The sequence below is a fragment of the Ctenopharyngodon idella genome, chromosome 10, assembly GCF_019924925.1.
Source record: "Ctenopharyngodon idella isolate HZGC_01 chromosome 10, HZGC01, whole genome shotgun sequence".
Lineage (NCBI taxonomy): Eukaryota > Metazoa > Chordata > Actinopteri > Cypriniformes > Xenocyprididae > Ctenopharyngodon > Ctenopharyngodon idella.
Window position 1 is genome coordinate 12,548,429 of NC_067229.1, and position 21,000 is coordinate 12,569,428.

The 21,000-nt window shown below is 37.6% G+C and overlaps 3 protein-coding genes across 6 annotated transcripts in view; 2 read left to right on the top strand and 1 right to left on the bottom strand.

Annotated features, from left to right (window-relative positions):
• Positions 1–46: 46 nt before the first annotated feature.
• Positions 47–5,014, bottom strand: polr2eb (RNA polymerase II, I and III subunit E, b). The gene is made up of 8 exons (XM_051907665.1): positions 4,832–5,014; positions 4,484–4,658; positions 4,276–4,391; positions 2,030–2,110; positions 1,221–1,279; positions 1,010–1,088; positions 829–902; positions 47–140 (listed from the first exon to the last, which is right to left on the bottom strand). The coding sequence occupies exons 1-7, from the start codon at positions 4,886–4,888 to the stop codon at positions 837–839; spliced, it is 633 nt and encodes a 210-aa protein (XP_051763625.1). The 5' UTR covers positions 4,889–5,014; the 3' UTR covers positions 47–140; positions 829–836.
• A 594-nt stretch (positions 5,015–5,608) lies between these two features.
• gpx4a (glutathione peroxidase 4a) lies at positions 5,609–10,416 on the top strand. 3 transcript variants are annotated; one of them, XM_051907666.1, is made up of 7 exons: positions 5,609–5,734; positions 7,011–7,105; positions 8,619–8,763; positions 8,839–8,990; positions 9,694–9,718; positions 9,854–9,913; positions 10,064–10,416. In XM_051907666.1, exons 1-7 carry the CDS (start codon positions 5,669–5,671, stop codon positions 10,094–10,096), a joined length of 576 nt encoding a protein of 191 aa, XP_051763626.1. In that variant the 5' UTR covers positions 5,609–5,668; the 3' UTR covers positions 10,097–10,416. The 3 variants fall into 3 exon arrangements, with proteins under 3 accessions (XP_051763626.1, XP_051763627.1, XP_051763628.1); XM_051907667.1 differs by having other exon boundaries at positions 5,615–5,734; positions 9,697–9,718; XM_051907668.1 differs by lacking the exon at positions 5,609–5,734 and adding an exon at positions 6,639–6,812.
• A 1,001-nt stretch (positions 10,417–11,417) lies between these two features.
• Positions 11,418–21,000, top strand: part of pip5k1ca (phosphatidylinositol-4-phosphate 5-kinase, type I, gamma a) — a 33,003-nt gene continuing 23,420 nt past the window's right edge. For both annotated transcript variants that reach the window (XM_051911255.1, XM_051911256.1), the window contains exon 1: positions 11,418–11,730. In XM_051911255.1, coding sequence (XP_051767215.1) covers positions 11,619–11,730 — 112 coding nt within the window. In that variant the 5' untranslated portion in view covers positions 11,418–11,618. The remainder of the gene's footprint in view (positions 11,731–21,000) is intronic.

Genomic DNA, 21,000 nt, shown 5'->3' on the forward strand with positions numbered 1-21,000 from the left:
GAGTTAATATGGCAAGCTGTCAAATGAAATGACACAGAGAGAGAGACTGGCTAACAGAACCATATTTATTAGTTAAAAAAAAAAATATTAAAGACAATTCAGACCATGTTCACTTTCAGCAGTTGGAGAAGATTTTGAACCTGTCAAAGAAAAGATGAAACAAATATCATTAACTTGGAGCAGCATTAACCAAAAAACATTTGTTAATTGGAATATATGTAAATAGAAATATTATATCACAAAAGAATGGAAACTGAATTCAGTTGCAAAAACACTCAACTTTGTTTAAAGATGAGGTGCTAATTAATAAAACTGGAATTTAAAAAAAAATTTAAAGTCTAAAACAAAATTACTAAAACTTTAAAAATAAATTGTGAAAAGAGTTTAATAATACTAAAATAACATTAACAGAATGGCATCTTGAATTTAGATCAATGCTGAAATGCAAATCTTGACTGGGGTATTACAGGGAACATGAGGGAAAAGACTTTCGATTCCCCGTTTCAGTTCCATACAGTCAGTAATACAATAAACATGCAAACTAGCAATAGCACATAATACAGCTGAACAAAGTTCAAAAATTAAGATCAAATGTAAAATAACACTGCATAGATTTTTTTTATAAATAAAATACAAATCCTCATTAAAGTTACAAAAGTTATTCAATCAAGACCAGTGAGTGATTTTCTTTCTTTTGTTCTTTGATTAACTGTAATGACAGACTGCAGCAGGTTTATTAGACTGCTGTCACTTTATCCCATACCACAATTGGAATCGATTTTCAATTCCCAACCCTACACTCTAGTGAACTACAACAGAAATACTTACTTCGAGCATTACTGGACCAATCTGTATGTGATGTACCGTCCAGCAGTTTCACTCGGTCTGATGATCTTAACAACCTGAAAAACAGGGCACAAGTCACTTACACCTGTAAACATCAAATATAAATGCTTAAACTATCAGATTTAGTTATCAAAAAAATCTGCACATTAGACTGATTTCCCACCTGGCCTCTTTTCAAGCCAAAGTAACGGGCAACAGGATCCCCAGCTTGAATTCTGGGAAGCTGGCTTTCCTTTAGTTTACTGAGGAGGTGCTGGTTAAGGCTAACCAGCAGTATCCGATCTAAAGCTATAACTAGATATACTTCTATGGTAAACCATTCAACTGTGTGTGTAGAGAAACATGACTATACGCTTCCAGGTACAAAAGGATACTACCGCGCCAGCAACTCAGTTACTTCCTCTTTAGTCATCACTATGTGCTCTGGAACAAGCTGAAAAGTATAAAATCACATTATTGCAATTAAAAAAAAACCATCAAAACATAATGACTAGTAACTAAAAATCTAAAACAAGCTTAACCCTCTGTGTTGTTCATTTGGATGTCACACGTGACAGAACACCTAAATAGATAACACTATTTTCAGTAAAATCAGTAATATATTTGTTTAATAATATTGTTTTATTTTATTTTGTATTTCATGGTACTAATTAGTATTTATGCATAATTACGATCATTTTCCCCTTTGCAAATACAAAAATTATTTTCTAATATTTTTTATTACTTTTCAATTAAAGCAGTATGTCATGTTTGAAGGCAAATTAGTGCCATCTGGTGGGAGTAAAAAAAGAAAAACTTATGTAATGCCATAGTGTAACAAAAAGGATTACAAGTTCTCTCATTGCTGTGCACTTTTTCTGCATCATGGCTGATTTGTAGATTGTGTGCACAAATTCTCTGTATTTTCATATTTTTGCATATTTCCCATTTCCTCATTTTTGACTGCGAACAATACTCTTTTTGTGTGACTTTTTTTATGACCATTTAGCTTTTTCAAATCAAGTCCACCATTTATTTATTTTTTGGTCACATAGTAACTGCCGCAAAAATCACAGAGTTTCATACCATTCCAATGACATAGCAGTTTTTAAAATTTCCACACAAAAAAAAAAGAAAAAAAAAAAAATTCAGTCTAAAATGACCTAACAACCCCAGAGGGTTAAAAATGCAGGTTTCTTCTCACCTCGTGTTCAGTAATGTTGATTAGAAGCTCCTGCTGAAGAAACTGCTCAAGTATGTACTTTGGTGCCATGTCTACCAGAGACTGAAATTTGAAAGACAAAACATGTTAAATGTTTTGAGTGATAGTTAATAGAGTGGTGCAGGGATGACGTATGTTTGTAGGCCAAAACCCAGAAACGAGTTTTAACACTTCCAGTTCCATCGTCCTGAAGTCAGTGGGTTTTTGGTTCACTTTTTCTTTCATCACATAAAATACATCAGTATTACCGGCTTGTGATTTATTTTAAAGCTTTTACTTGTCTCGAAAAAAAAAAAACGGTTGCTAACAAGTGGCTAAATGGGAATGCAGAGGTTGTCTGACATATTAAACGTCGTCAGCCAAACAGATAAACTACTCACTAGTCCTCTTTCACAGCCTCGTTGTGTTTATAACTGCAAACTATTTTACCTCGAACTTTCAGGGAAAATGTTTTTGAACATTGATTGAAAGTTGTCAGAAGCTTAATGGTGGTGGCTTTGTTATAGCCTACTTTTAGCTTTTGACTTCTGCCGATTGTATCTGGCTTTAAAACTCATAAAAGTGGTGTTAATTTAAGATTATCATGATGAAGAAAACATGCATGAATCATAAACTTTTACTGGTCACAGAGCTTATTTTCTGCAGTAATCCAAAATCCAATCCTATAGAGTGCATTAATTGCAACATTACAAACTTTTATTTGAAGCAAAAAGGTATTTGAAAATTGGACATAACCGAGTACTTAATAGCTTTGGTGAGGGAGAGAACTACAATCCCATGAAGCATTGCAAATGACAGTTGAATTAAAAACAGTAGGTGTGTTTGACTGACGGCGCTGTGCAAACTGATCGGTGTATAACAAAAATACCGCGAGAACGCTTAGAGCTAGCAGACAGTTTCATATGCTTTCAAATCACACACTGATCGGTCTGCACAGTGCCGCATAAAGCCAAACACAGCTGATTTATATCATTTGTGGCTCTTTATGGCTGCAATTTGCTCACTACAACTCTGATTGGTGGAATTTTCTGTATAGCATCATGGGTAATGTAGTTTTTCACACAAATTAAGCTGTTAAACAATTCTTTAAAAAATGTTGAAATGATGTTAAAGGGTTAATTCACCCAAAAATGAAAATGTCATTTATTACCCTCATGCCGTTCCACACCCGTAAGACCTTCGTTAATCTTCAGAACACAAATTAAGATATTTTTGTTGGAATCCGATGGCTCAGTGAGGCCTGCATAGCCAGCAATGACATTTCCTCTCTCAAGATCCATTAATGTACAAAAAACGTATTTATATCAGTTCATGTGAGTACAGTGGTTCAATATTAATATTATAAAGCGACGAGAATATTTTTTGTGCGCCAAAAAAACAAAATAACGACTTATTATAGTGATGGCCGATTTCAAAACACTGCTTCAGGAAGCTTCGGAGCATTATGAATCAGCGTGTCGAATCATGATTCGGATCGCGTGTCAAACTGCCAAACTGCTGAAATCACATGACTTTGGCGCTCTGAACCGCTGATCCGAAGCTTCCTGAAGCAGTGTTTTGAAATCGGCCATCACTATATAAGTCGTTACTTCGTTTTTTTTGGTGCACCAAAAATATTCTCATCGCTTTATAATATTAATATTGAACCACTGTACTCACATGAACTGATTTTTTTTTTAGTACATTAATGGATCTTGACAGAGGAAATGTCATTGCTGGCTATGTAGGCCTCACTGACCCATCGGATTTCAACAAAAATATCTTAATTTGTGTTCCGAAGATTAACAAAGGTCTTACGGGTGTGGAACGACATGAGGGTGAGTAATTAATGACAGAATTTTCATTTTTGGGTGAACTAACCCTTTAACAACCTCAGACCTCAAAGTAGGACTGTCTTAAATGATTTATAAGTTACTGTTCAAATAAACTGACCTATAGAGAATATTAAGGGAGTTTTTACTTCCGGAACCTGGCTATTGCCCTTTATAGCCTACTTTTACATTTAATTAGGCTTCAAAATTCATAAAAGTTGTTCATTTGTGAGGATTAAGATAATGAACCAAATGTATAAGAATCATAAACTTCTGTTGGTCACAGAGCTTCTTTTCTGCAATAATTCAAAAGCCAATGAAAAACGGGTTGTTGTTTTTTTGGCCTACAAAAATACGTCATCACTGCAGCGTTCTAATAACCACCCATAATGAAGTGAATATGCTTGGCTTGATCACCTGTTTGGCGGAGGGCGTCATGCCCATCTGGACTACAATAATGGCCCGAGTGATGTTTTCTTCCTGCATACGCTGGCAATACATCTTTATGGTTTTGATACCAACCTTTGGTTCCTCTGAAAGCAAGATCACAAATATGATGTAAGTAACCAGTCATGGACATCCGAAAAATATCTAACATCCATTAACACTTGAAGATACAACATACCAGGGAAGAACACAAACATCTGGTCGGTTGGATCGTCGTTGTGGGCGACCAGGACGGTGAGGTCGGTTCGTCGTGGTCGACCCTCGCTGGGTTTGTCTCCAAACTGGCTTCTGAATTCATCAAGAGTCTGATCCAGCTCATCTTGCGTCACCAAATAACCACGGTCGTGGCAAAGCTACACGGTACAGATACAGATCATAATAACATTGAATATTTTTGTTATTTGGATGTGTACTGTATTCTAAGAGATCCTAAATCATTAAACTCATGCGGTTCGGAATAAGCGAACAAACTATTTACGCAGCATGGCAGTTGTACTATAAACAAGTCATATTGCTTTTTATTTACCTGCATTATAGTTTTCCTAATTTTCCATAGTCTGTAAGTCTCTTCCTCATCATCCATATCGCGCTAAAAAGATGATTAATACAAAAATATTACGATCAAAACAGACCGCTGATTCGATCCTTCTACTGCACGTTTGAGTCCCGCTGATGGCGCGTGTATATGACGTCGGACATTACGCCACACACAGCCTAATGCGCACTTTGATTTCGTATGTACAAAACAATACGCACTTAACTTTTTTTGTATGCTTTTACTAACTTCATGTATTAAAATGTATTATTATTATTATTATTATATCATGTTAATAGCTAATAAATGCAATATTAAATTAGATTGGTGGTTTTTATTTCAAATTACAGCTATCCTTCATTAATTTATAGTTATCGATTTATTTTTTGAAAACAAACACGAAAAGAAAGGAGGTTTTGTAACAATCCAGAAACATTTCTGATTATCTGAAATTTCATGTGGGAAGTGCGTGTGATTTCAGCAAATAGATTCGTTCGAACAGTTCGTATCAAAGAACCGGTTTACAAAATGATTCATTGATTCCTTTGTCGTCCCTACCATCCTATCATTAAAGCAAGCATAATATATTCACTAAAACGTTCAAGTATTTCATTAACTGCGTTTTATTAGTATACTGGAGTTTATTGTAATTTCATGTGTCCTCTTATTTGACGTTCGGATCATTACGAATCAGACACCGAGAAACACTTCGAAGGAGTCGTTCTGTGAACTGGTACAACCCATTCAATGAAAAGAATCAACTCAAAGGGACGATTCATTTAAAAGTTGTGCATCACACTGGACTTTGCAAAGCGAAAAGAACAAAAAATGGGTTTTATCCATCGCGTCTTGCTGTTCGGGGCTTTATCGAGCAGTGGGATCATTGGTGCAATGGTATCGTAAAGTTAAATACTTCTGTAACTTACATTTGCTAATCTGATTACGTAATCTGGTAAATACGAGGTTATGTGCTGCATGTTTTATCATCAGTACACACACAGTCAGTCCTAATGTGCAAGATAAGATTCTAGTTTCACTGTATTTAGGTCTTTAGTCTTTGTGCCAGTTACCCTTGTCTGTTATTTAAATAATGCGCAATAACAACTATAGTAATCTAATCTTTTTTTTTTTTTTTTTTTTTTTTCTATTTTGGCACACATCACTAGAAACGTAGTTCTTTAAAATATGCTGTGAAATAGGCTGTTTCTATTTGAAATATGAACTGTATCAGTTTATATTTTTGTATCCATCCATTACAAAAACTTCACGTATCAAATTGTAATATTCACGATATATTGATATATAAAATAAATAGGCTATTATTAACAGAACATCATGTCCAAAAAATATTACACAACCTTGGTGCATGTCCAAAAATGCCATTAACAAATGCCAAAGTACTTTTTTGTTAGTGTTAATATATTCATGACTATTTTATTGAAATAAATGTGTCAAAACATTATTTTATTTATTTTTAGCCTATCCTTGCAGCATGTATCCGTCCCTGAAGGCAGTGTCTAAGTCAATATCCATATGAAATATCATGTTTACTATTCTACTACATTTGCAAAATAGTATAATTTATATAATGCATGCATCAGTGATTATCTAGTATATGGACCAAGTGCCATCATGCACATCATGCTATCGACTTTATCAGGTTGTGTAAGATTTGATGACCTTTGACCTCAAAAGGATTTACCATCAAATACCCCGCATGTAGATGAGCTACAAGCATGTAGTCAGCAAAAATTCAGCCTATAAGGAAGAAACAGCCACCGTGTCAAGTTAATGTTTATTTGAAGCCCTATATATGGGGGGTTTCAGTGTTCTGGGTGTTTCTTGAACATAAGGTACTTAGCAAGAGGATTTGATCGAACACGCTGCCTGCCATTTCAGTAGTTAGTACTGAAAGGCAGCCATGCGTTTTTTAGGCTCTGCTGTCGTTTTCTCCCTAGTGTTGCAGACAATGGTAAGAATGGTTTTGAAGTGTATGAATGTGAACACTGGACTAACAGGTTTTCAGTTGCAGTTGGAATTTAAATACTCAGATTTGTATATTTAATATTTGGTTGAGGGTGTTATAAGCTGTTGCTTTTTTTTTTCGTTTACGTGTGTAAATATATTCAAATATATCCTACTGTTTATGCCAGCTTGTTTTTTCTCTCAGTCTGGACAGCTAGAAGATTGGCAGACGGCCACATCCATTTATGACTTCACAGTCACGGATATAGATGGTAATGAAGTTTCCCTTGAAAAATACAGGTGAGAGATGGAAATCAGCATGTCAGAAATACAACAGCTTTTTATTTCACCTCGAGGTGTTAAGCCTTTTTGTTCAAGACTGAAATAAACTAAAATGTACAGTCTAGAGTAGTCAGTGCTAACTGATGAAAGTCAGAGACAGTTTGCAGTTTTTGGGCAATCAGAGTTGACATGTTTCTATGAAAGCCCATTTCTGCCACATAAGAGGAAAAACTCAACTGGTAAAAACTGCTTTGGTAAATCATAAAAATGAGATCAAGTCATAAATATAACAAAAAGTCAAAATTATGAGAGGAAAAGTCGAAATTATGGGTAATAAGATTTCATTAGTTAACTTAGTTAACTATTTTAGTTAACATGAACTAAGAATGAACAATACTTCTACAGCATTTACTAATCTTTGTTAATGTTAATTTCAACATTTACTAATACATGATTAAAATTTGTTAACAATATTTAATGCACTGAACTAACATGAGCAATCAATGAACTGCTGTATTTTTATTAACTAACATTAACAAAGATTAATAAATACAGTAACAAATGTATTGCTCATTGGTACTTCATGTTAGTTAATACATTAATGATAACAAATGAACCTTATTGTAAAGTGTAATCAAATTATGATATAAAAAGTCGAACATATGAGATTAATTGACAGTCGAAATTGACGTAAGTCACAAGTACATACTAAGACATAATAAGTCATAAATATGACAAAAAGAGTAACAGTTATGACAAAGAGTCAAAATTGTGAGATGAAAAGTTGAAATTATGATATATAAAGTCAAAATTATGATATGAAAATAATGAAATTTTGAGATGAAAAGTCAAAATTATAAGATGAATTGAGTCGAAATTGACAAAAGACAAATAAATTACAAAAAGTCAAAATTATGAGATGAAAAGTCATAATTATGACATTAAAATTTGAAAAATCAAAGTTGACTGAAAGTCAGAATTTGTGACAAATCTTGACGTTCATTATGACTTTTGAATTATGACTTTTTATCTCATAACTTTTTATTTAATAAATTTGACTTTTTCTCATTATTTCAACTTTTTATCTCATAATTATGGCTTTTTCTCATAATTTTGACTTTTTATCTTCTAATTGACTTAGTATGTCATAATTATGACTTATGAAATCTACTTCTAATTTTAACTTTTTACGTCATAATTGTAACTTTTATGTCATAATTATGATTTACCAAAGGATGATTTGAAGGATGAGTGTTGAAAATGGGCTTCCATAAATTTCACAGAAAATCGTATAGTGTATGATGGGCACAGACTTTTATATCCACTTGGAGGATATCAAACAAGTTACATGTTTTGAGCCGATTTTAAAAACAAATACTGTTTTCATTCATCATGCTTCTCTTAGCAATGAGGCATATGTTACATATGTTATTTGTTACAGTATCCTCAGTTGTTTAGTGTATGATGCATCGTTCCTTTTGCATCACTGATTTTGTAACACTAACAAAATCCCATTTACTGTATATTTCAGGGGAAAAGTTGTCATCATCACAAACGTTGCCTCAAAGTGAGGCAAAACCCCAGTAAACTACTCTCAGTTTGCAGAAATGCACGCCAAGTACGCTGAGAGAGGTTTACACATCCTGGCCTTCCCATCCAACCAGTTTGGACGTCAGGTACAAGGAGCAAAAACGTTTTTAATGCTCTTAAATCAAATCAGTTCAATGATCCAATAATATGTTTTTGTTCAGGAACCAGGAACCAATTCCCAAATCAAAGAATTCGCCAAGTCTTACAACGCAGAGTTTGATATGTTCAGCAAGATTGACGTGAACGGCGACACCGCGCATCCTCTGTGGAAGTGGCTGAAGGAACAACCCAATGGAAAAGGATTCTTTGGAAAGTGAGTTGCCAGATAGTTGTCTTGCAAATTATGTGTAAATAAAGGCTTATTTGGTATCATTCAAGGGATGGTCCAACCAAAAAATGAAAATTATGTCATATTTAGACACAGTTTTGGTTCCCATTGACTTTCATTGTTTTCTGGGGGGGGGGGTTGTCCATACAATAGAAGTCAATGGGAACTGAAACTGTTTGGTTACCAACTTACCAAAAGAAGAAAATCTTCTTTTATGTTCAAAAGAAGAAAGAGAGTCCAACAGGTTTAGAATGACATGAGGGCAAGTAAATAGTGACAGAATTTCTGTCATAACAACTCTCGGAATAGGTTAGCATGGTGATAGATATGACACTGTTAATGTATTTGGACGGAGTGGTGGGGGGGTGTTGTGGGTTTCTCCCTTGGCTGAAATCGCGTTCCGGAGGGGGGGGTCGATTGTTCTCCCGTGGTAGAAATTGCGTTCCGGGGGGGCAGAAATGGGAACGCAGGGGTACCGCGATGCGACCACAAAGGGCAATTTCACTTTCGCGATTTTTTTTTTTTGATCACTTTCGCGATCAAAGGGGCGATCAGCCTGCGCCATGTAGAGTTTCATGACAGAACTTGGCATTTTAATTTTTGGGTGAACTATCCCTTTAAAACAGCTGATGCTCTCTAACAAATTATATTTAGATGTCTATTGACTGTTGTTTTTATTCCATTATAGTAGCATCAAATGGAATTTCACAAAGGTATGTGCTTTTTGCCTTTTAATTATGCTAATTAAAAGCCTTTTATGAGTTAAATCTTGTTTTTTAAATAGTTAAATATTTTGTGGCTTCATTAAAATAAATCCTTAAAATCAGTATTTTGGGTTTTATTTTCAGTTCCTTATTAACCGTGAAGGCCAGGTTGTGAAGAGATATTCTCCACTGCAGGATCCAAGTGTACGTTGTTTAGATTCTACTAATCTTTGATTGTATTTTAGTCTGGATTGAGTCATAATCTAGGTCATGTTAGTGATTAGCTACAGTATCTAATTGTCACAGTGATATTGGCACAAAATATGTCATTTTTATCAGCTATTTCTCTTTTAGGTGGTGGAAAAGGATCTGCCCAAATATCTCTAAGGAGTATAATTAGCTGACTGTCAAATGACCCCACGCTGCCCTGCCGCCCCTCTTCATTCTCCCCGACTGACAGCTGGGTATCAGTGATGTCGTCTCACGGACTAATGATGGTTTGTTTCAAAACCCGTCTTGAGGAAAAAACAGACCTGATGCATTTGGCGTGCAATCCTTCCTGAGAGCATCATCTCTGAGCCGTCAGTCTGGAAAGAGACCCCCGTCCTTCTACTGCCCCTGTGCTTTTACATGAAATAATGTACATTTCTTCAGCACTAAACATGTTGTCATGGTGTAACATTTCTTAATAAATGCAAAGACACTGATTTTTGAAAATTTGTGGATGTTTTTTGTTGGTATTGGTGAGCTAGTGTTGTTTTAATAACATTGAGATACAATTATTTTATTTTGTTAGTTTATTAGTATATTTTTACTGTTTTTGTATTTTCAGTAGTTAGTTTAGTTAACTATAATACCCTGCAGTAAGCTTGAAATATTTTATATATGATTGCCTAGGAAAACTGAAAAGCCATCACTGAGGTAATGATTCTCTAATATAGTCTTAAATATATTATATATATATATATATATATATATATATATATATATAATACTGAAGAATATTTAAGAGATTTACAATAATATTTGTATTATATACGCTAACTGCTTCATTTAATGCAAATGGAGAATTCACTGAACACTCTGAACACTATTATTGCTGTTTGTTCATCAATTAATATTTTGTATTAACGACCATAAAAGTGAAAACAAAACAATGCTGATGGAATATTATATTATATATTTAAATATATGGTAAATAATTTAACACATTTGAATTATATCTTTTTTCTGAGCCTTTTGTCTTACATGCTTTATGAATTATGAAGATTCGCCAACAGAGAGCAGCAGCAGCCTCATCAAAACACTCAGCAGAAGTGTGATTCATTCTTACGAATCGATTCATTCGGTTCGCGTCAATGAACCAGTTAAACGATCAACTATGTTTCGAGCAATCGTTTTCTCAAAAAGTCCGTTGTTTATCACTAAGATTTTATTTAGATATTGTGTCAGAAGTTGTTTTCTAATTTCTGGCAAAAATATATTTTTCGTCAAAATACCACATTAGTTACAGCTAATGCTGTAAAACTCTAATAGTCACTGTAAAAGCTTTCAGAATATCTGTCATAATTTCTTTCTTAATTTCTAGTACCAAGTTACCACATCTGCTGACAAACAGCAAATCCAGTCCAAAATTATTTGTTGGAGGCTTTTCGAATCAGTTCATTTGAACCATTCAGTCTGTTCAAACCAATGATTCGTTCGCGAATCGAACATCCCAATCCTGTGCATGACAGCTCAGAGGAGAGGAGGACCACGACGCTCAGGAACAGTCTCCAATCTCCCACATTATTTTTTGTCAGCTAGTCAGATCCATATAGATTAGAAGGCAAAGCGGTGTATTGTTTGAAATATTCGCTATCATCGGTTGGCAGCGCTCTCGCTCGGAGGATTCATCCCGGGATTTTGAATGGAAGCGGAGGCTGAAGGGGCGGCCAGCTTGTCTGAGGCCGGGGATGGGAGTCCGTTATCCGGGGCAACAGCATCCGAGGACACAGGGACGATGGACGGCGGGGACGCGGGTAACTAACCACTCGGGGTTTGATTCGATAGACGGGTTAGAAAGACTTCAGTTCATGCAATCTCTTCTGTTTGATTCATAGGTGGCTGGGATGCACATGGATAGAGCTAGCAAGACTAGCATTCATGCATGGATAAGGGACACTGATGCATGTGATATATCATTCCTGCATCAGATTATTAGGATTCACATGCAGCCAGAGAGAGAGTCAGAGTGTGTGCAGTTATAACAGGCTATATAGTTTTATGGGCATGTTGTCAGGGTGGATGATTTGATATTACGAGTTAAAACCAGAATCAGCTCGCTAGTCATCAGCATAGCAGGGACACTGGGTAGATGACAGATGGGATGATGGGGGTTTCAGGTGAGAAATAGGGTAAAGGGTTGTATTGCATCTGTTTAGAATAAATGCCATAAAATGTTTATTGCATATGTAAATTTGAATGCACAAAAGGTGTTTTTGTAGACTAGATGGCATTTTACAATCAGTCTTTTGTAGACTAGATGGCATTTTTTTTTCTGAATGATTTATTAATGTCCCTTTTCTTCCTTAATTTATTTGAGTGTGCGCAATTGCTTAGTATGTCTTAGAAAAAAATTATAACTCTTAGAAAAAAAAGTAAGTAAGGTGTTACCATGGTGCAATGATGGTAAATTGATATTTAGCTATTCTTTTTTCACTTCTATTTTGCATTTTTGTTATTTTATTTATTATAAATAATTTAAAAATATTTTATCAATTATAAATATATATATATATATATATATATATAATTGGTCTTTTGTACAATACAATTCAGATTTTCAATTGTTCCTTTTTGATCAGTGACTTCTAATAGTGCAGAATCTTAAATATTTCTTATTAATTTGTCTTATTAATAACTTATTAATAACCTTTTTGTTTAACATTTTTTTAAATCCTAAAACTTTGTTTCTTCAAGGTTTAAATTCGATTTTGAAACCCACTGTATACCATGGTGTATTAACACACACACACACACACACAAATCCTTGTTGAGCCTTGCACTTGGTTCAATCTGATAATTTCAGATTTTCACTTTTAAAACAGAGTTACTTTATCTAACAAATACACTTGTTTCTGCCTCTAAGAGAATGTGCTATTTTCTTCTTGGTTCCCCATTTGTGTTTTTCTGGTGTTAATAAGTCACGTATTTGGCAATAAGTGCGTTCACATGCACAATATGCAGATAACCATCGAAAATCGCCTCATTCTGTAAACCCAGAAAGGAAAGAAAGCTGCATTTTAAATGATCAGTTATTTCTCTGCTTTTAACATCAATATGTAAACAGATATACACACAAAACAAACCAAAACAATTTTCTTGGGTTATTAAACATAATCAGTGTAAGACTGTGCTTGTAAACAAAAAATTATTGAAGAGCACAAAATGTGATCCGCTTCATAAAGTGCCTATGTTCAGTGGTATGGACTTAAGATTGACCTTTACATTGTGGTTACTGTTTTTCAAAGACATAAATGTCAACGCAATTGGCTCATAGTAAATGTCACACTCTCTTGTAGTCTCATCATCTACTCTTTAATTGCTAAAACTTAATCCAAACACTCCCTGAATTCCCCTGGCGTCTCCTGCCTCGGCATCCTCCTGTTTTCATTGGTTTGCTCCCTGGCGTCTCTCCCGTGTAGATATGTGTGGGAAAACATGCTAACTGTTGAGCACGCAATCACATGACACATGTTTATGGGGTCTCACAGTGGCCTGTGAGTCATTTTCTCACCTGAAGTGACATGGGCGCACTCATCCACCCCTGTTTTGTTCCTAAAATCAGATTAAATTTGGGCGAGTCGCAGGTTTTAATAGAGTTCTTTAACAGTGTTTATATCCAAAAATGTCGCTACCTCTCAACAGAATGGAATTAAATGTTTACATTTGTTAAACACTTATTAATTTTTCTAAAAATTTGCTTTAAGTGAGTGTTAGATGGCAAAAGTAATCTAAATGTCAATATAGGGGAAATAATGCACAGTTGAATATCCAAATTTTATATTCAACTGTGCATTAATTGTGTATTATCAGCCAATAACCAATATGATAACCAATATTGGTCACAATATGACCAATTAGAAGTATAGTAAATGGTAAAACCATTTGCACTACCAACCAGTGTGTTTATGATTATGATAATAAATTAAAATAATATGATAACAAAACACCAGTTTGCAATATCAAGCAGCATAACAGACTGTTTTTGTACAGCTAAAATGACTGGAAGCCTCACACATTCAGGTTAAAATTGCCGCGTTTGCTTTTACGTAAAAATGTAATACAGTTATAGTTTTTTTCAAAGCTTCAAGTATGAGCATTAATAATACTCTTTGCATGTGGTAATACAATTATTGCTCCTGTTTCAACCCATGAATGATAAATATCTGTGTTGCTGTTCTGTTCAGTGGCCGTCTCGCTCGGCTCATTAAGAACAGCACTGAATCGATGAAGGCCAAGATAGGAAAAGATCTTTATTATAAATTAATTATAAAACAGTTTTAAGGTTATTACCACCAAATGGACCGTCTTAAGCACCACTTCATTATTATCATGTGGTGGTAAATGTACACAATTAATGCATCTGTGAAATGGATTTCTCGGTTTATACAAATAACATCCCATGAGATGCATATATAATCAAACCCTATGCGATACTCAAATCTGTAATAGTGTTGTGCTCGCTGATATCGCTTTGCAGAACGGCAGGTCTGTCTGCACACTCCATCTATTTCCTCAACTCGTGTTATTCTAATAGCTCAGACTGCTGGGAGTTTTCAAGCTCTGGTGGGAAATGGAAAACAAGCAAGAATTGCATAATGGTGTCTCTCTGTATTCCTTGCCCCCTCCTCTCGCTCATGCCCCGAAGAGGATGGATCTTTTTATAGGCCTGCAGACCAGACCACAGTATTGGAAGACATTCAATCCCATTGGCACCTCAGAAGGAGTAGGGGGTCTTTTATGAGAGGATACGGAGTCCTCCATTGATGTATTTGTGTTCAAGGCATCGTAACCAACCATTGTTTACGAAGAGTTACCTTATGTATGTACAATCAGATAGAGTTGTCTAATCATTCACATGAACAGCAATTGTAACTCGTTCCCAGAATGTTGCCAAATAGTTGCTAAAGTGTTTTAGCACATTGTTGCGTTGTTGCTACAAAATAGGGTTTCCAAAAGGGGCGTTCCCTTTCGAGGGAACTCGCATTGCGTCGAAGACGCTGTGGGAACACTTGGCGTGATTGCGTCATGAATCACAGGTGAAATCAGTCATAAAGCATGCCCAAACAGTGCAGTGCTAGCTTCTGTATCTTCAGTAAGAGCTATATGTGAAATCGTATCTTGTTTGGTGTTGTTTGTCTACCTCCATTCATTATATTATTACATGGCGAGCAGACAGCAATTTAGGTTATGTGTTCCTCCCTGCCTAGGCTACATCACGGTTGGGGATACATACAATCTTTGCGTTGTTTGTTTGGGAGCGGAGCACCGAGGGTGCTGGCAGTGCAGACTGTAAACAGCTTCCACTACGAACGCTCCACTCCCGCCTGGCGCTCTTTGAGAAGAGCACTCAGGCTCACATTCCCCTGGGTTCGGGTCCCGCTGCTGCCGAGGCACAGCGGTGATCTAGATCCTGGGGATAGCAAATGGATTTATCAGAGGGGTTAGAGATGGTCCCAGCTCTATCTCTGCCCTCACCTGATAGATCCAGCGCCTTCTCTCAGTAACAGGAAGCACACTTTGCGGTTCCTTCCGCACTGAGTGAGGCACCAGTGCTGCAAATGTCCAGCTCTGAGGAGTTGGATATCGAAAGCATCGAGGCAGAAGATGTTAAGGAGTCGCCGCCTCACTCTCCTGCATATGAGGAACTGGTTGAGGTTATGATCGTGGAAGAGACCGGTCTCCTATAGAATACATAGTGCACAAACTACTCACTATTCCACTATAGTTGGCCATAATGAACATGGATATGGGGCAATGCCTAAGGTGGAAGAGACTGCATCACCCCTAAAGGCCCCGACACTGCTCACCAAGCCAGTCAGAACAGCATCAGCTTTGGTGGGCAAAGCATATAGAGCGTCTGGTCAGGCTGCAGCTTGCCTTCACATTATGGGCTTGCTGCAAGCCTACCAGGCTGATTTGCTAGGAGATCTTGATGAGGGTGGGCGTATTGGCCCTGACGCAGTCACAGAGTTGTGTCGGGCCACTAAAGAAATGGCCAGGTTTATCGGCCATGCTATGACAGCCCTGGTGGCCACGGAGAGGCACTTATGGTTGAATTTAAGCACCATTAAAGAAAAAGATAAGAGCAGGAGGCCAGTAAGCAGGCAGCACGTTCACCACTGCGTCTACAAGGCATACACATTCTGAACTACACCTGGCGATTGGTTGATATTAGCTCAGTCACATTAGCTAGCAGTTTGGCATAGAGATGTCGTTCTCGCTCAAATGGAAAGATTGGGGTTGAGGTCGAGCGCCAAAAAGAGTGTGCTTTCTCCAGCTCAGAGGACCACTTTTATAGGCATGGTATGGGATTCGACTACAATGCAGGTAGTATTGCAAGTATTGAGTCAATCCTGTCAGCAGTAAACTGAATAAAGCTAGGCCAGTCACTCACTGTGAAACAGTTTCAGAGACTGTTGGGTCTGATGGCAGCAGCATCCAATGTGATACCTTTTGGCCTGCTGTACATGAGACCCTTACAGTGGTGGCTCAGGACCAGGGGGTTTTCCCCGAGGAGCAATCCTTTTCACATGATCAAGGTCATCCTGTCGAGGCAGGGGCTGAGGCCCGGGGAATGGAGGCTCCACCCCGAGGTCGTAGAGCAGATATGGAGGGTGTTCAGCCAGGCTCAAGTGGATCTTTTTGCGTCTTGAGAGACTACTCACTGTCCACTTTGGTTCTCCCTCACACATCCAGCTCCTCTTGGACTGGATACTATGGTTCAAATGTGGCTGAGGCTACATCTGTACGCGTTTCCCCCGATCGCTCTGCTCCCGGGAGTTCTGGGGAGAGTTCACAGAGACAACGTTCGTCTCATCTTGTCAGCCCCGCGGTGGCTGGGCAGGGTATGGTTTTCGGATCTTGTGTCTCTCCTCGACGGCCCTCCTAGGGAGATTCCGGTCAGGAAGGCTTGTCTCAAGCAGGGGGCTCAATACTTCATCCCCGCCCAGAACTATGGAAACTGTGGGCTTGGCTTCTGAGGGGGCCCAGCTGATAGATTCTGGTTTCTTAACTGAGGTTGTTGAGACCATCCTCCACTCCAGAGTTCCCTCCACAAGGAAATTGTATGTCCTGAAGTGTAGAGTCTTCGCTTCTTCGCTTCGCTTCTTCCCACTTCCGTGGGACTTTGAGGCTGAGGCCTGCAGTAAGCACTAGGGTGCCGGCTTGGGACTTGGCTTTGGTGCTACAAGGCCTGTCCCTGGCTCCTTTTCAGCCTACTGAAGAGGTTCCAGTTGCTTGTCCTCCCGCGGTAGAAATCGCGTTCCGGAGGGGAGGGGAAATGCGTGCTTCGGATGAGTGAACAAATCTTCTCCCAGCGCGCACATAAGTTCTCTTTCGCGCCTTGCACTCGAATGTTTAAATTGGCAAGACTTAAATGAGTTTAGTTTAAACGCAGATAGCAACGTGTGCTGTTCAGGTTTCACCTGCGCTCGCGCGCTATCGACACCCGGGTGATGACAGCGTAAATGACTGGTCATATAGAGCATGCGGCACACACACTGAACAAAGTTTAGAGGAAGCCAGAATGCATATCCATCGACAGAAACATACATTAGCCTAACTCTGTCTGTTTTATTTATTTTCTACAAACCATATTATAGATGCGTATGCGTCGTTAGATATAAGATGAACCGTGGTGCAAGTGCGTGCCAAACCGAGTGTGCAGAACGGTACGGTTCGATTTTTTACCGAGAACCATTTCACCCCTAGTACACATACAACCAAGCGCACAGCCTTTCAAGCAAACACCATTTGATAGAGTGTGTAAACACGTGAACTAGACTTATTGTCCACTGTTTGCGCTGTTTTTTCCAGAAGTTATGAGCAATAGAAAAAATCTTGAACTTTGAATAATAGCATCTGTTGAATGGCTTGTTACTTGAATGAAATTTGCAAGAGGAACTCTCAGATCAGAAGTGAGCAATGAAAATGGTTTTGTGGCCTTACTGGTGGGTTTATAGTTTCTTGTTTCCTTTGGTTTGCTTTATACAGTTCTGTTTTTCAAGTTTATAAGCAGTTGTTCATATGTTGTCATGGTTTTGTTTCCAGTATTTAGATTTTTGCTATCATACCACATGATATCATTCACCCATAGTAGCATTTCTATATGCTAAGTCCTTGGTAAATTTAGTCTCATATAATGAATGTTAGCTTGAGGTGTCAGGTGACACCTCAAAGGTTCTGTCATCAAGTTCTTCATTCCAAGTCAATTTTGAGCTGGCTGTGATCACACCTACCCAAAGCATGTGGAATTTCAGGAGGTGTTTTGCTAATTCATTAGCACTGGAGATGTTTTGAGCTCTAACCCGTATTTTAGAAGTTTGTCAAGTTCATTATGGCTTGACCTAAGTTAAGAAGTGGCTGAACATCATCTCATAATAGAATAAGAATGCTATGTTGTTTACGTTTAGCCTTAAAGGGTTAGTTCATCCATAAATGAAAATGGGTTAACAAAGGCCTTCTGAAGCAAAGCGATTGGTTTTCGTAAAAAAATCCATATTTAAAACTTTATCAACTATAATAACTAGCTTCCAGCAGACATCCATACGCATTGATTTGTGGCGGAAGAGTAACCCCTGACCCGATGCATGACATAATGTCAAACGCGGAAGCGCAGAGGTTAAAGCAAAACAAAACGCCTGTCATGAAATACAAACCTGATTCCAAAAAAGTTGGGACACTGTACAAATTGTGAATAAAAAAGGAATGCAATAATTTACAAATCTCATAACTTATATTTTATTCACAATAGAATATAGATAACATATCAAATGTTGAAAGTGAGACATTTTGAAATGTCATGCCAAATATTGGCTCATTTTGGATTTCATGAGAGCTACACATTCCAAAGAAGTTGGGACAGGTAGCAATAAGAGGCCAAAAAAGTTAAATGTACATATAAGCAACAGCTGGAGGACCAATTTGCAACTTATTAGGTCAATTGACAACATGATTGGGTATAAAAAGAGCCTCTCAGAGTGGCAGTGTCTCTCAGAAGTCAAGATGGGCAGAGGATCACCAATTCCCTCAATGCTGCAGCGAAAAATAGTGGAGCAATATCAGAAAGGAGTTTCTCAGAGAAAAATTGCAAAGAGTTTGAAGTTATCATCTACAGTGCATAATATCATCCAAAGATTCAGAGAATCTGGAACAATCTCTGTGCGTAAGGGTCAAGGCCAGAAAACCATACTGGATGCCCGTGATCTTCGGGCCCTTAGACGGCACTGCATCACATACAGGACTGCTACTGTAATGGAAATCACAACATGGGCTCAGGAATACTTCCAGAAAACATTGTCGGTGAACACAATCCACCGTGCCATTCGCCGTTGCCGGCTAAAACTTTATAGGTCAAAAAAGAAGCCATATCTAAACATGATCCAGAAGCGCAGGCGTTTTCTCTGGTCCAAGGCTCATTTAAAATGGACTGTGGCAAAGTGGAACACTGTTCTGTGGTCAGACGAATCAAAATTTGAAGTTCTTTTTGGAAAACTGGGACGCCATGCCATTCGGACTAAAGAGGACAAGGACAACCCAAGTTGTTATCAGCGCTCAGTTCAGAAGCCTGCATCTCTGATGGTATGGGGTTGCATGAGTGCGTGTGGCATGGGCAGCTTACACATCTGGAAAGGCACCATCAATGCTAAAAGGTATATCCAAGTTCTAGAACAACATATGCTCCCATCCAGACGTCGTCTCTTTCAGGGAAGACCTTGCATTTTCCAACATGACAATGCCAGACCACATACTGCATCAATTACAACATCATGGCTGCGTAGAAGAAGGATCCGGGTACTGAAATGGCCAGCCTGCAGTCCAGATCTTTCACCCATAGAAAACATTTGGCGCATCATAAAGAGGAAGATGCGACAAAGAAGACCTAAGACAGTTGAGCAACTAGAAGCCTGTATTAGACAAGAATGGGACAACATTCCTATTCCTAAACTTGAGCAACTTGTCTCCTCAGTCCCCAGACGTTTGCAGACTGTTATAAAAAGAAGAGGGGGTGCCACACAGTGGTAAACATGGCCTTGTCCCAACTTTTTTGAGATGTGTTGATGCCATGAAATTTAAAATCAACTTATTTTTCCCTTAAAATGATACATTTTCTCAGTTTAAACATTTGATATGTCATCTATGTTATATTCTGAATAAAATATTGAAATTTGAAACTTCCACATCATTGCATTCCTTTTTTATTCACAATTTGTACAGTGTCCCAACTTTTTTGGAATCGTGTTTGTAGAAGTCTAAAAGAGAAGAGGAGCTTGAGTTTGTTGCACAGGCCTATTTGTTTAAATCGTGAGAGGCGTCTAAACTTACGCTACTCCTACATCCTGCATCATACATCACGTCACGGGTTACTCTTGTGGCACAAGTCGACTTGTGTAACTAGAGCCATATGGATTACTTTTATGATGAATGAATGCACTTGTTTTGGCTTCAAAATTGGGCCCCCCATTCACTGCCATTATAAAGCTTGGAAGAGCTAGGACATTTTTTAATATAACTCCGATTGTATTCGTCTGAAAGAAGAAAGTCATATACACCTTGGATGGCTTGAGGGTGAATAAATCATGGGGTAATTTTAATTTTAATTACTATCCCTATAAGTAACCTTTAAGAATTTAGGCTATTTTAAGGTAATTTTTGTAAAGCTTTAGCTCTGTTTAACACAATTTACCTTGTTTCACCAGATGTTTTATACAGAATTCCTTCCCAAAATCAATTTCTGAACCTTGACATTTATAACTTCCTTTAACAGTTTATACATTTTGTGTGTTAAAGATGTAGCTTAGTGGTTAGTGCATACTATATGCTCAGACACTGTCTCAAGTGGGCAGTCTGAATCTTAGTCATTTTCTGTCTTTTCTTCTGTACCTATAAATAAAAATAGAATTAAAAAACAAATTTTTGCTGGTCTAATGGTCTTTATTAGATATGTGGTTGACCTTGGGTAGTGGAGTATAGCAGAAATCCTACAGCATGTTTGCGCGCACCGGCTTGAACTGAGGCCAAACCTA